This window comes from Schistocerca cancellata, chromosome 1 (assembly GCF_023864275.1).
Source record: "Schistocerca cancellata isolate TAMUIC-IGC-003103 chromosome 1, iqSchCanc2.1, whole genome shotgun sequence".
Taxonomy (NCBI): Eukaryota; Metazoa; Arthropoda; class Insecta; order Orthoptera; family Acrididae; genus Schistocerca; species Schistocerca cancellata.
This window is the reverse complement of record NC_064626.1, coordinates 437,243,883-437,258,589: the sequence shown is the minus strand read 5'-3', so window position 1 is coordinate 437,258,589 and position 14,707 is coordinate 437,243,883. Positions and strand designations below refer to the sequence as shown.

At 41.0% G+C, this 14,707-nt stretch overlaps 1 protein-coding gene across 1 annotated transcript in view; it reads left to right on the top strand.

The window, feature by feature from the left end:
• Nucleotides 1-14,707, top strand: part of LOC126181558 (uncharacterized) — a 187,814-nt gene that overhangs the window by 71,524 nt on the left and 101,583 nt on the right. Inside the window, exon 2 of the mRNA XM_049924784.1 lies at nucleotides 10,446-10,582. Coding sequence (XP_049780741.1) covers nucleotides 10,446-10,582 — 137 coding nt within the window. The remainder of the gene's footprint in view (nucleotides 1-10,445; nucleotides 10,583-14,707) is intronic.

Here is a 14,707-nt window from a genome sequence, read left to right as displayed (position 1 = left end):
CATAAGTCGAAGTTTCTAGTTGATTCTGGACCTCGAGTGGATCAATTGATGAGCTGTACTCTTTTGGGCTGACTGTCGATACATTGCAAGAATTACAAGTATCTGCCGAAGTACCGCAGACATGATGACAATGATTACGAGAGTCGCTGAAAGTACTGTATACAGGGCCGGCCGGGGTGGCGGATCTAGGCGCTACAGTCTGGAGCCGCGCGACCGCTACGGTCGGAGGTTCGAATCCTGCCTCGGGCATGGATGTGTGTGATGTCCTTAGGTTAGTTAGGTTTAAGTTGTTCTAAGTTCTAGGGGACTATTGACCTCAGAAGTTAAGTCCCATAGTGCTCAGAGCCATTTGAACCATTTTTGAATTGTATATCGGGTGTATCACAAATAAGGAAGAATACACTCTTAGACAAAAAAAAGAAAAAATTCTTAACGAAGGAATTATCCGAATGAGTCGGAAATCGGTAGACTTGATCTACATCAAGAGACATACAAATGGTTGCTTTTCCAGAACAGTAGGATGATTTATGGAAGAGAAAGAGGTTCACAAACTCGGCAAGTCAATAACGCGTTTCTCCACCTCTGGGTCTTATGCAAGCAGTTATTCGGCTTGACTTTGATTGACAGATTTGTTGGATGTCCTCCTAAGGCATATAGTGCAAACTTGTGTCCAATTGGGGCGTTATGTCGTCCTGGAATCTCACTGACTGAAGTGTAATTTTCTTCAGTGACGAGTCCGGCTCCGAAATGAGCCCCGATGGCCAGCAAAGACGTGTCCGTGGACGCTCCAAACCGCAGTGCGAATACAGTCTGTCTGTCGCCCGACATACGGCCCGACACGAGCGACGGTCTTGGGTGCCATTTCTTTTCATTGCAGGACCCCTTTGGTTGTCATCCGTGGCTCCTTGATAGCACAGCTGTACGTCGACGATATTCTGCGCCCCGTATTGTCGCCCGTCATGGCAATCCATCCTGGCGTACTTTTCAACAGACCACGCCCGCCAGTACGTAGAGACAGTTTCTTTTGTTTGTCTTCGTACTAGCCAAACTCCCCAACATTTGCAGCGACCGTGGCGCGGGGCGCGGACAGCGGAGAGAGCGCGCCTCGGGCGGAGGGTATTTAAATCGACCGCCGCCGCGACCGAACCCAGTTCCCTCTGAGCAACCATAGCGTACAGATCTCCGTGCCGGCACGTTCACAGGAGCTCAGTCCGTCAGTTCACCTGATGATGGCGACATGTATGATCCCCAAAATATTGTACCCGTTGGACACTGTAGACTAGCAGTACACCCGTGGATATTTTGATTATCAAATACGCCGGGAGACTCTCAAAAATCACATTTGCAGCATTATTGGTATGGCCCTCCAACAAGCTCGAGATTTTGACGGTCTATTGCACCAGTTGAGCAGAATTTGGCTCGATATCCCTCGGGAAGGCATCTAACAACTGTTTCACACAATGCCAAGCCGAATGACTGCTTGCATAACGGCCAGAGGTGGACCAACGCTTTATCGACTTGCTCAATTTGTGAGGCGCCTTCTCTTGAATAAATCAACCAATTTTTCTGAAACTGCAATCATTCGTTCGTCTGTACATGTACATCACATCTAGTGATTTCCCTTTTTTCTTTTTTTCTTTTTTCTTTTTTTTTAATTTTTTTCTTTCTTAAATTGTACGTCGTTCGCAGTTTCACACGTCATATTACAAATAAAAAAGTGTTGTTTCTATGACAAAAAATGGCAACATAATTGTAATTTCATAAAAATAATGAAATGTGAGTGAAACTTTTGAGTGTTGCTATGCGGCTGCATAAACCAAGAGGAGAGCTCGGCAAGACAGCACTACGTGCTAGCATTGAGACATCGGCCGCTCTTTCCGCTTACAACTCACATCATCACGTGACTGGAGATTGTATGTGCTATCATGGGCGGCAATGTGTGGTTCACAAGTTCTTGTACTATGACTCGAACTGTGAGAGGGCTTTTTGCATGTATCTCTTCTCCACTGGCTGACAGGTATCACGAATGCACCTATGGGAGGATAAAATTTATATTCGTTTATGAAAGAACAGACACAGTTGGCGATCCACAGCTGTAGGAAATACGTGGAAATTTGGGTGATGATTTTAGGAGAATACGGTACAAGGATGTAGATACTGTGACGTATAGTAGTTTGAGTCAGTCCGGGGAGCGTGCAGGGAGAGCCAAAGTGGTTAAGGCGACCGTTCATGATAAGCCGGAAATCCGGGTTCCGGTCCTAGTCCAGTATAAATTTTCGTATGTCACGACTGGGCAGTAGATCTGTGCCCAATATAACTGATGTTAAGAAATTCACAGTCCGTGAATAAGTTTCGAAGGAGAATTACGTGTTAGGAGACTGAGTCTGTTCAGTGTCTCGTTAACTTTTTTCTATATTTTGTAAACAATAACACCCACACCAAAAAATTAACGATTGTCGATATGTTGTGCGGTCCTCAAAATATTTTTCATTCATGATTCACATTGAACAATTTGTATTACAGTGGCGAGTATAATATACATCAATATAGCTATAATATGAGCTCCGTATATGGACACGTAGGGAGGTGTAAATATTTTTGTTTAGCAAATGGTTCTCAACCCTGCTTAAAAAATCCACCGGCATGACACTTTTATCGATAATATACTAACGTGGCAAAATTCCACTGTCCAAAAATCAACACACGGAAGAACCCCTTCATACAGTTACCATTCCTGCTATTGGTAGTTTACAGCTGTGGATGTGGACAATAAATTCTTATGCGGTTACTGTAGTTAAACCGTCTGTCTACAGCTGTAAAACAGATTACCTGTCACGAGGAACACGTGGCTACATCCGAGGCGTAAGCCACCGCTACAGAGCGTAGGGTGCCATCCTAGTGCCGCGTTACGGCCGTTTACGTGATTAATTTGGCACAGAGATGGGGAGAGAGAGAGAGAGAGAGAGAGAGAGAGAGAGACAGACAGACAGACAGAGAGCAGCAGCTGCTGAGAGCGTGTGAGAGCGTGCGGTTGCTACAGCGTGCGGTAGAAAGTGGTATTAGAGTTACGTGGGCAGCACTTACGATAGTACGTTTGGTTATTGTAAGGCACAATGGAACTTATTATGCTCGTGCTGGCAGCATGTTTTGTTTTTAGCTGTATTTATTTGTCCTTTAGCTGCCCAACTATTTAGTCAGTTACACTGTCGTTTAATATACCACTATTACATGAAGTTCATTATATTCATAGTGGATTTCGATACATATCACTTTTTCTTAATTACTTATTACCACTACAAGAAATATAAACATAAAAAACAATTTATTCTTATGTTGGGGCTTTTAATATTTGGAAATCATCACTGGAGTAAGTTCTACAGGCTTCATCACTTCAATTAAATATCAGGACGAGACTAACGCTGGACAGAAATAACCAAATCTGAAATAGCTAAATGACTGCATACCGTTTCATCTTCTGCTGTCATTTTCTGGTGTACATCTATGGCATTAATCAAATTCTACTGTCGCTGTGGCACGGTGTCTTCATATCTTGGGATTTGGAGAGGGAAGTTTACTCTTGAATGTATATTGCGATGTAGACGTAGATTTTTGGCTGCCAGGCAAGTTTTGTGGCACCTGTGGATAGAGGAATTCCCAGTTTGACATAGCGTTGTAAATTTTGGCCTAGTGACGGTCGTAGCGGGATGAGCCAAGAAGAAGATGATTTAGAGAGAGATGACCTTCGTAATATCGAGAGGATAAAACTTCTATTCTCTAGAGATGTGCAAGATTACTCGCATGTCCATTTCGCATTCTTGTGATTTAGTTCATATATCGCTATGGAAGTTTTAATTTTGAATACCGTATTCTTTTTTGGAATGCATTGTTGAATCCGTTTTTTCTGTCGTCTACTGGGAGGTTTCGCAGAATTGGTATCAATTATCAAATGCCCCTTCAGTTATAGTGGTTGCAAAGTCTGTATGAGGTAGACCTACATGTAAGGGCACTCTTTGCATGACGCTGCATATTGCCAACTGGTCAACAATTTCTATGCATCTGATTCCAGAGTGTACTTCGGCAAAGATAAGTTGCATTCCTTGGCTTTGTCTGACATGCTTGTAGATTAGGTGCCCTACCATGAAATGGCAATACTTTACTTTCAAATTCCAAAATAGATGTTCTAGTTTCTCTAGGGCGCAGTGCGAATGTGTTATCAGAATATCAATGATATTATGTAATTCATATCTGAGCGTCTCTCTCATTACTAGAACTTCAACAGTACAACTGCTAGTTTCAGGAGCAAGCTTGTTCCATAGTAGGACAGAAGTGTGCAAATCTTGTCCCTTCACTCGACATAAATCCGTCAGAGTGTCAACATAGTTGTATAAGTTGAAGCTAGATATAGTGGGAATTAATGAAGTTCAGTGGCTGGAGGAGCATGACACCTAGTCAAGTAAATACAGGATTATAAATACAAAATCAAATAGGGGTAATGCAGGAGTAGGTCAAGTATTGAGTAAGAAAATACGAATGCGGGTAAACTACTGTAACAGCATAGTGAACGCATTATCGTGGCCAAGACAGATACGAAGCCTACACCCTCCACGGTAGTACAAGGCTATATGTCAACTAGCTGTGCAGATGAGGAAGTGAGTGAAGAAATGTATGATGAGATAAAAGAAGTTATTCAGACAGTTAAGGATGACGAAATTTTAATTGTGATGCCGGACTGCAGTTCAATAGTATGAAAAGGAAGACAAGGAAAAGTATTAGGTGAAAACGGACTGCAGGAAAATAAATGAAAAAGGAAGTCACCCAGTAGAATTCCGCACTGAATATAATTTAATCATCGCTGACACTTTGTGTAAGAACCATGGAAGAAGGATGTATACGTGGAACACACCTGGAGACACCGAAAGGTTTCAGATTGGTTATATAATGGTAAGATAGAGATTCCGGAACCACATTTTAAGTTTGTTGATAGTTTCACAGGGAGCATTAGGCTAGACGGATGGGTAACTTTGAGAGACGTAACGGTAAATGCAACAGATGATCAAATATGTTAAAAGACATAGCCTAGTAGAAACCCTAGAATAACACAGGAGCATGTATAAAAATGTAGCAAATGAAGCAGGCGAAGGGGAATAGAAATATCTGAAAATGAGAGTGATAGGAAATGCAAAAGTCTAAGCAGGAATGACGGGGGATCTAATGTAAGGATTTAGAAGCATATTTCACCAGGGAAAAGGTAGATACCACCTACAGGAAAAATAAAGAGACCTTTGGAAAAAAGAGGTGCAATTGTATGAATATCAAGAGATGAGATGGAAAACCAGTTCTAAGTAAAGAACGGAAAACACTAAGGTCGAAGGGCTATATCGGGGATATATGCCAGAGCGATAAACTGGTAGGCAATATTATAGGAATGGAAGAGGGCGTAGTCGAAAATGAGGTTGGAGATACGATACTGCGAGAAAAATTGTACAGATTACTGGGAGACCTAAGTAGAAACAATGCCCTGATGGTATACGACATTTAGTCAAAACTACTGACAGCCTTGGGACAGCCATGACACAACTCTTCCATCTGATGTGCAAGATGTAAGAAACATACGAAATACTCTCATACCTCAAACAGAACACAATAATTTTAATTTCAAGGAAAGCACGTACGATCAGTTCTGAATACTTCCGAACTACATCTACATCTACATGACTACTCTGCAATTCACATTTAAGTGCTTGGCAGAGGGTTCATCGAACCACAATCACACTATCTCTCTACCATTCCACTCCCGAACAGCGCGCGGGAAAAAGGACACCTAAACTTTTCTGTTAGAGCTGCAATTTCTCTTATTTTATTTTGATGATCATTCCTACCTATTTAGGTTGAGCTCAACAAAATATTTTCGCATTCGGAAGAGAAACTTGGTGACTGAAATTTCGTAAATAGATCTCGCCGCAACGAAAAACGTCTTTGCTGTAATGACTTCCATCCCAACTCGCGTATCATATCTGCCACACTCTCTCCCCTATTACCTGATAATAGAAAACGAGCTACCCTTTTTTGCACCCTTTCGATGTCCTCCGTCAATCCCACCTGGTAAGGATCCCACACCGCGCAGCAATATTCTAACAGAGGACGAACGAGTGTAGTGTAGGCTGTCTCTTTAATGGACTTGTTGCATCTTCTAAGTGTCCTGCCAATGAAACGCAACCTTTGGCTCGCCTTCCCCACAATATTATCTATGTGGTCTTTCCAACTGAAGTGTTCGTAATTTTAACACCCAGGTACTTGGTTGAATTGACAGCCTTGAGAATTGTACTATTTATCAAGTAATCGAATTCCAACAGATTTCTTTTGGAACTCATGTGGATCACCCGACACTTTTCGTTATTTAGCGTCAACTGCCACCTGCCACACCATACAGCAATCTATTCTAAATCGCTTTGCAACTGATACTGGTTTCGGATGACCTTACTAGACGGTAAATTACAGCATCATCTGCGAACAACCTAAGAGAACTGCTCAGATTGTCACCCAGGTCATTTATATAGATCAGGAACAGCAGAGGTCCCAGGACGCTTCCCTGGGGAACACCTGATATCACTTCATTTTTACTCGCTGATTTGCCGTCTATTACTACGAACTCAGACCTTCCTGACAGGAAATCACGAATCCAGTCTCACAACTGAGACGATACCCCATAGGCTCGCAGCTTGATTAGAAGTCGCTTGTGAGGAACGGTGTCAAAAGCTTTCCGGAAATCTAGAAATACGGAATCAACTTGAGATCCCGTGTCGATTATTCGTGCGAATAAAGAGCTAGCTGCGTTGCACAAGAACGATGTTTTCTGAAACCATGCTGATTCCGTATCAATAGATCGTTCCCTTCGAGGTGATTCATAATGTTTGAATATAGTATATGCTCCAAGACCCTACTGCAAACCGACGTTAATGATATAGGTCTGTAGTTAGATGGATTACTCCTACTACCCTTCTTAAATACTGGTGCGACCTGCGCAATTTTCCAATCTGTAGGTGGAGATCTATCGGTGAGCGAGCGGTTGTATATGATTGCTAAGTAGGGAGCTATTGTATCAGCGTAATCTGAAAGGAACCTAATCGGTATACAATCTGGACCTGAAGACTTGCCAGTATCAAGCTATTTGAGTTGCTTCGCAACCCCTAAGGTATGTACTTCTAAGAAACTCATGCTAGCAGCTGTTCGTGTTTCGAATTCTGGAATATTCCATTCGTCTTCCCTGGTGAAGGAATTTCGGAAAACTGCGTTCAGTAACTCCGCTTTAGCGGCACAGTCGTCGGTAACTACCAGTTTAATAAGTCATGGTTGCAAAATGCTAATACGAATTTCTTACAGAACAGTGAAAAAACTGGTAGAAGCCAACCTCGAGGAAGATGAGTTTGGATTACAGAGAACACACGAGGCAACACCTACCCTACGGCTTACCTAAGAAGATAGGTTAAGGAAAGAAAAACTTACTTGTGTAGCATTTGTAGACTTACAGAAAGCTTTTGACAATGTTGACTGGAGGACACTCCTTGAGTTTCAGAAGGTAGCAGTCGTAAAACGGATGGACTGAAGGACAATTTACAGTTCGTACAGGAAGACTATATGCAATGTGTACAGAAACCGGACGACAGTTATAAGAGTCAAGGAGCGTCATAGCAAAGCAGTATTTGAGAAAGAAGTCACACAGGGTTTTAGCCTGTCCCCAACGTTATTACATCTGTACACTGAGCAAGCAGTAAATGAAGCCAAAGAAAAATCTGAAGTAGGAATCGAAGTTCAGCGAGATTGAATGAAGTCTTTGAGGTTTGTCAATGGCATTGCAATTTTGTCAGAGACAACAAAGGAGCTGTCAAATTAAATCAGATAATGGCAGGTGATTTAATAGACGAAGCAACTGAAGTGCAAATGAATTCCGTTATTTGGCAGCAAAATAACTGATTGTCGTCGAAGTAGGGAGGGTGTAAAATGTTGACTGTCATTGGTAAAAAATCAATTTCTGAGGAAGAGAAATTTTTGACTCTTTGATATCTGTGAACCAATTTAGTACTGGAGATAAGTGTACAGCGTAAAAGTAGCAGAGGGAGACCAAGGGATGAATACGGCAAGCAGATTCAGAAGGATGTAGGCTGTAGCAGTTATTCAGAGATGAAGGGACTTGCACAGGATAAAGTATCACAGACAACTGCATCAAACTAGTCTTCGGAATGAAGACCCCAACAGTTATGGGGAAGAGAAAGGAGTGATAAATCCCAAGCAAGAGGTAATTGAATGTCCAAGAATAAATGTTGACAAGGTAAACTTAAGTAAGCCGATAGTGTGCAAATCACGGCAATAGGTAGGCTATTTGGAGTGAAGTGGAATTAATGTGTCTGCTCAAAAGCTAGGGGACTAAAATGCACACAACGAGTGTCCCACTGACAATAGAGATAAATCTGTTACTAGGCAGCAAATCCTGCAATATCATGAACAGTAAAAGGAAGTGCAATATTCACAAAAACTTTACAGCTCTTGTCACACAGGATATGACTCAGTGTCTAGCAAAGCAGCTCTTATAAAACTGTTTTGGTTTAAAAGCTGCAAAGTATACGAGTCTTTACATTCGCATGAGAGTACGCACTTGCAAAAAGAGCATCCCAATTTAGATTTTTAGGAAAAAGTGTAGTATTTGAATTAAAGCGGCTAGCAGGCAATTAAGATGATGGATTTTTACACACTACTCTATGAATAAATGTTGTCATGTTGAAGTATTCGAGGAGTATTGTGAAACAGTGGTGCCAGTAAATGTTTCATTGTTGTGCGTGCGGGCAGTTATATATGTTTATTTTTGTTTCTCGTATATGACAAGAACATCAAATTTTGGAATATCGTAAAGACATGTACAGAATTTTTTATAATATGTACGGACAGATGAATCAGAACTTCTTGCATGAAAGAGCATGACCCATCTCCTATTTATTCTGATGGTTAAATTTTGTTGGGAGATAGTTCCCCACTTACAGCCATCAAACGATAAAGTCCTAAATCCTATAGAGGTGGCCTAGAACCTTTCAGAGTAAAGTATGGTCCATAGCTGTAATACGTCAAGCACCTCGCTCTACAAGAGGGAAAAAATTACGGCTGATTCTTTTATAACATGCAGTCTCTGGCACAATTCCGTGTCGGAATTAACTCCAGGTATGGTGCAGCCTTTCTCTAAGCTGTGGTACTAAGAAGAGGAGGAATGGCGAGCCTCTCATCCCAGCTGCCTTTTTCCCTCCTGGAAAACATCCCTTCAAGCACCTTTGTGTTCCCGGTTGCATGCCGTGCAGGCGAGATGGAGGGCAAATCATGACTTGACGGCTGTTAACAGACGTCGCTTACATCGAATGGACTACCTTGGCACACCAACAACGGACACCAGCCAGAGACTACGATGACATCATGTGACCAGGAGAGCTAATGGGCAAGTAGCTCTTTATTTGTGACAGCAGTAGCCAATCATGTGATTCTATAACAGCAGAGGCAGTTGCAGTTCTAGTCGGAAACGAGTTGCAAAGTTGCCTTGGACTATTGAGAGTCGCCAAACTGGAATATGCCATATTAGTGAACAGATTTGTTATTAGGAGCACCACAGTCATACTGCTGCATCACAGGTACGACCTTAGTCGCTGGAAAATATTTACTATCGGAAGTGTTAATTGGTAGTCCACTTTTCGAATGTATTGAACACTTGTGTACCAGAGTTCATGTCACGGTATTTTATGAGTTATAATAAATAAGGCTGATAGCATATCGACCAATTTATTTGTGCAGTAGATGCAGAAGGCTACATTTGCGCAGTCGGTAATCTACGCCATACATCAGTAGCGAAGTCAACCGTGGCACTCTTGGTAAAGAGTGACAGCATAACAGCGGAGCGACTCACCGATAAGAGAGAGCACGTCATAACATAATCAAAAACACTAACCAGTGTACAACAGGGCAAGGTATTTTTCAATGTGTATCATCAAAAGAATAGAAAAGCCATACATAGCATCAAAAAAATTGTGTGATGCCTACTGGAGGAGAAATACTTGGACAGAGGAGGGAGCTGAAAACAAAATTCTCGTAGGATACTGAAACAGCTGGTGACGAATCGACGGGAATAGCTGAGGAACGGGAATAGCTGTGGAACATAATGACATCATCATGGAAGATGGTTTTACGTATAATACCAAGCAAGCATCGTGACCAACAAAGGTGACATATACTATACTTCCTGCTTCTCTTCTTGTTCTAAATGGTCATGTCATTCTCGGGTGTAAAAACAATGGTGCTACCACGCTGTGCAGCTCTTCTGGGTAATAAAGCACTATGTCTGGTTATTTCAACATCAACATGACGTACCACGCTGACGGGGGTCGCGTTTACAGTACTACGTTTGTTTTTTGCAGCGTGCAACAGGACGTACTACGGCGACGTCGGCCGCACGTACGAGCTGGAAGTGCGGCGGCCGCGGGAGGACCGCCTGCCCTTCCTCTGCCACCTCAACTTCACGGCCGCCGGCGGGGACTATGGGGACATCGTGCAGGTGAGACGGCCCAGTGCTCCTCTAACACACTGAAACAGTAAGAAAGCTTGTCAGTATACAAGAACAAATAAATGTATGTTGCTTGCGATTTCTTCACTGATTAAGTCGGACAGCTCACGAAAATTTGAGATTACAGCAAAGCAGATGCTGCAGGGTTCCATTTTAAAAAAATATATGCAAGTCACTAAAATTTGTTTTTTTTATATATATGACACGGTTCGGAGGCTTTTCTCAGGTGGTAGTTCGGTTGTTTAGCTCAGGTGAACTTCTGCTTGACGGTGTAGCAAATTCTCCGAAACTTGTAGTGAACAAAAAAGCTAAAGATCTTTAAGAGTTTGTATTTTACTTGCATTTTAAACAGACTGTCGAGGAAATCTGCCTAACAAACCGGTGAAAGTTAAAAGATTTATTTTTAGTCATAAGGGAAGAACGCCAACTCTAGCACCCAAAACAGAATGGAAATGTGTCTGTTTTATTACCCGTCAACGTTACTTGTCAGTAGAACTTTTTAATCGTGTAAAATCTATGTTTCAAGATTATAGAATCCAAAGACAATAAAAGCACAAGTCGTTGAGGAAAAATACTCTGCAACAGATAGTTATGAACAGCAGTATATGAGGTATTAATTCGCAAAAATATTACACGTGTGCTATAAACAACAAGAGTTAACAGAGTTGTATTTCCCAACATTAAGAGTTGCTATACTGTCGAACGTTCTTACCCTATTCATCATCACAATCAAAATGTGGAGTTTCAGTGAAACGATTCAACCAAAGAATAACGGCACAGTTCTTGGCATGCACGAGGAATATTCGGAAAGTAAGTTCCAATCGGTCGCGAAATGGAGACCACTATGAAAATTCAATGACGCTTAGCACAGATGTGTTGGGTAGTGTCTCTAGTATGCCTGTCGATCGTGTCACGTTGCTCTTTTTCAGTTCTGACTACACAATGATCACGCAAAAATTCCCAAGAAATAGCGTCTTCCGCTAAGTATGAGGGCCTGATCAGAGATTTCGCCTGATGTCAAGCATCCCACATAACATAGCTGTCATGCGTTTCTGTCTGCATGACAAAACTTCTCGAACGCACTCTGCAGAGGCAATGAAGATGCTCCTGTAGCGTCTTCGATAGGAAGTGTTTGATTGCCCACAATAAAGCACGTAACTGGTTCGTCCTGAGTTTCATATCTGCTCACATGAATCGCTGGCTCTGAAGACAACATTTTGGCACAGTCAACGAGTCGTAGACTAGCGTGGAATATGGCGAAAAGCGCAAGCGGAGGCCTTCTATGGAAAGAGTATTGGAAAGTTGGCACAACGCTATGACAAATGTCTAAGTGGGAGCGGCGAGTATGTGGAGAAGTAACTGGAAGGTGTAGCTAACTGTTGTAAATAAACTTTTTTTTATTTTCACAGTGGTCTCCATTCCGCGACCGATCGGAATTTATTGAGGTACGTCCATCGCAAGGCCATTTTTAATTGATCTATGTGCTTTAGGAGAACCGTCTATGAGGATAAACGTACTACATATGTCCATCACAAGTTCATTTTGGACAGATACGCACATTGTAACGCGAAGACCACTCAAATATGTCTCTCCAAGAGAGCTGCACACTGGTTACAACCAAAATGAGACAGTTTCCTCCGGCATATGTACTGCCATGACAACGCCACTGAACGTTTTCAGTTTCTGATGGCCAGGTAGGACGCATTTCTACCACAACTCATTTTGGCTGTATCTACGAAGTGTCGAGCGTGGATTCTCAATGTTGTCAAAGGAATACGCATAATGGATACGATTGAAGCATTGTTTGGAAGAGTACTCTACGAATAAGAGACACATCGGTACTACGATTGTCTCCAACTTGTGACACGCTCTTTCACAAGGGATTAAATTTCCAATAACGTATCAGCGTTACAGATATTTCTCGTTTCTCCTGAAATCGGGAGCAGTCATGCCCACAAGAAAAAAGTAATAGAATGTCAAACACAGCTGGTTGTATGTTCCCTTTGTTTTCTTCTTTGGTGTTTCTCATTTCGAAGGAGTTTCCCTAAGTTTCTGTCTTTTGTATTTTTTCCGCATAAAATAAGGAAACAGTTTCACAGTATTAAACTAGTTTTCGCAGAAATACAAATCTCTGTGCCTGCACAAACATATCTTTCTTTTACAACCGACTCCATATGACTCTTTTAACAACTCTTGCCACCCATTGGATAATAGTTAATCCGTTATCTAGTTAATTACAAATTCCAAAAATCATTTGAACATCTGTAACTACTATGATATGGAACGAATCAGTGTACAAGATATGTATATGTGATTAATTTTAACTGTAATTACCTTATTTTTCATCCTTATTCGTATAACTATGCTTAGAAACTAAGTGATTTTTCTTACTTAGGATACCAATATTTACACAAAATTTCACCTATGGAATAGAAGCAAGTGTCAAGATGAAATAATGTTAGTTAGACTTAATACTAGCCTGGCTACCTGTCAAACATTTTATGTTATTGGGCGAAAGATAAGAAAAAATTTTGATGGATGCTGAAATCCCTTCTGAGCCACTGACAGCATTTGCATCAATAATGGATAGATTGCCTAGCCCTGTATGTACGGACATCAGTATTCTTCTCGAATTGTGCAATCCATACATTCTTTCTAAGTGATGAGGGACACTCTTTACTGACTGATTTTTGTTTATTTCAAACTAGTTTTCGACTTACTGCGCCATCTTTAGGACACAACCGACTAGTGCCTGAAAGGGACATCAGTTCTTGGGTTATCAAACATTATAAGCAAAGATACAATCGACGTGCATAGTGTTGTGCCTCAAACTTGTTTCTTAGCGTTGAAATTACGCTTTACACAATGGATAATATTAAGCAGAATTAATAATTATACTACACAACATCGCATGTTAAATGTTTATAATGCTCAAGTTTGTGAGGTCTTGACATTAGCTGAGAGTCTGTTAAATTGATCACTCTTGATTTATTATGTACAACAAACATTTTTTTTACACTGTAAATTAAATTCTAGGTAATTTACAATATTATACATAGTAATTAAAATACGCAGTTTTACAGTATCACAGGATATATGCTTTGGTGCCATAGTTTTTGAGGTCGTGACACTGGTTGTCACCTGTCGAACTGAACACGTAATTTATTTTGCCCAACAAACGTATTTTACATTGTAAACAAAATTTTATGGAATGGGCAACATTGAACACAGTACATAGTTGAAATACACAGTATTACAGTATTACAAGTTATATTGTTGAAGTTAGTATGTAAGTAGATAAGAAATTGGACATTCTGTTGTGTTTTAATTTTGTGTGGCAGTATGTGTGTCATAGTCGGAGTTTGTGGATATGTAGCAGGTTGATTGCGTCATGTGAAGCTTCAGTATGAGGATGTGTCCTCCGTAACTGATCATTTAGAACCAACTGTGGGGTTTGCTACATACAGCCAACAAAGAGAGAAAACTAAGCCTGTTAGAAGCATTTGAGGTAAACAAACATTTAGCTCAAATCCCCAGCTAATTCTAAACTATCAGTTAAGTTGAGCTCATCTCCACTTTTGACCCTGGCATTACCAAGGTAATTTTTGTTGCACGTAATACCATTTGGGGGCCCTCAGAGGTCCATACAGAAAGAGGCGATTTGAATTGTCAGAATGCGACTTCATCTACTTCTGATACTACTGAGAACATTTAGAACTGCTTAGACATTATTTTTGTATACTAGATAATAAAGAAAATTAATTACAATAGGAACATAATCATCAAATCATAAAATTCATTTTTATTATTTCACCCAGTAACTTTCTTAATTACGTTCTCTCACAAAAAAACAACTATTCAGTTTCAGTCCACTACATGAAGCAAACAGAATTACTGCCTCATTCTGAAATACATTTTTCACACAACACTTCTTTCTGCGTTTTCCACAGACATGTTTGCAGCACTGGGAGCGGGGAACAGTTGATTTACCCAACGTGTTGTACCTGATCTGTTGAGATGCAGCTTCCTGGCAGCAGAGATGACACTGTCCACATGTTCCTGGCTCTACTGTTGATGATGAAGACTCCATAGTGCAGCTAAGCGTTCGCTTATTAG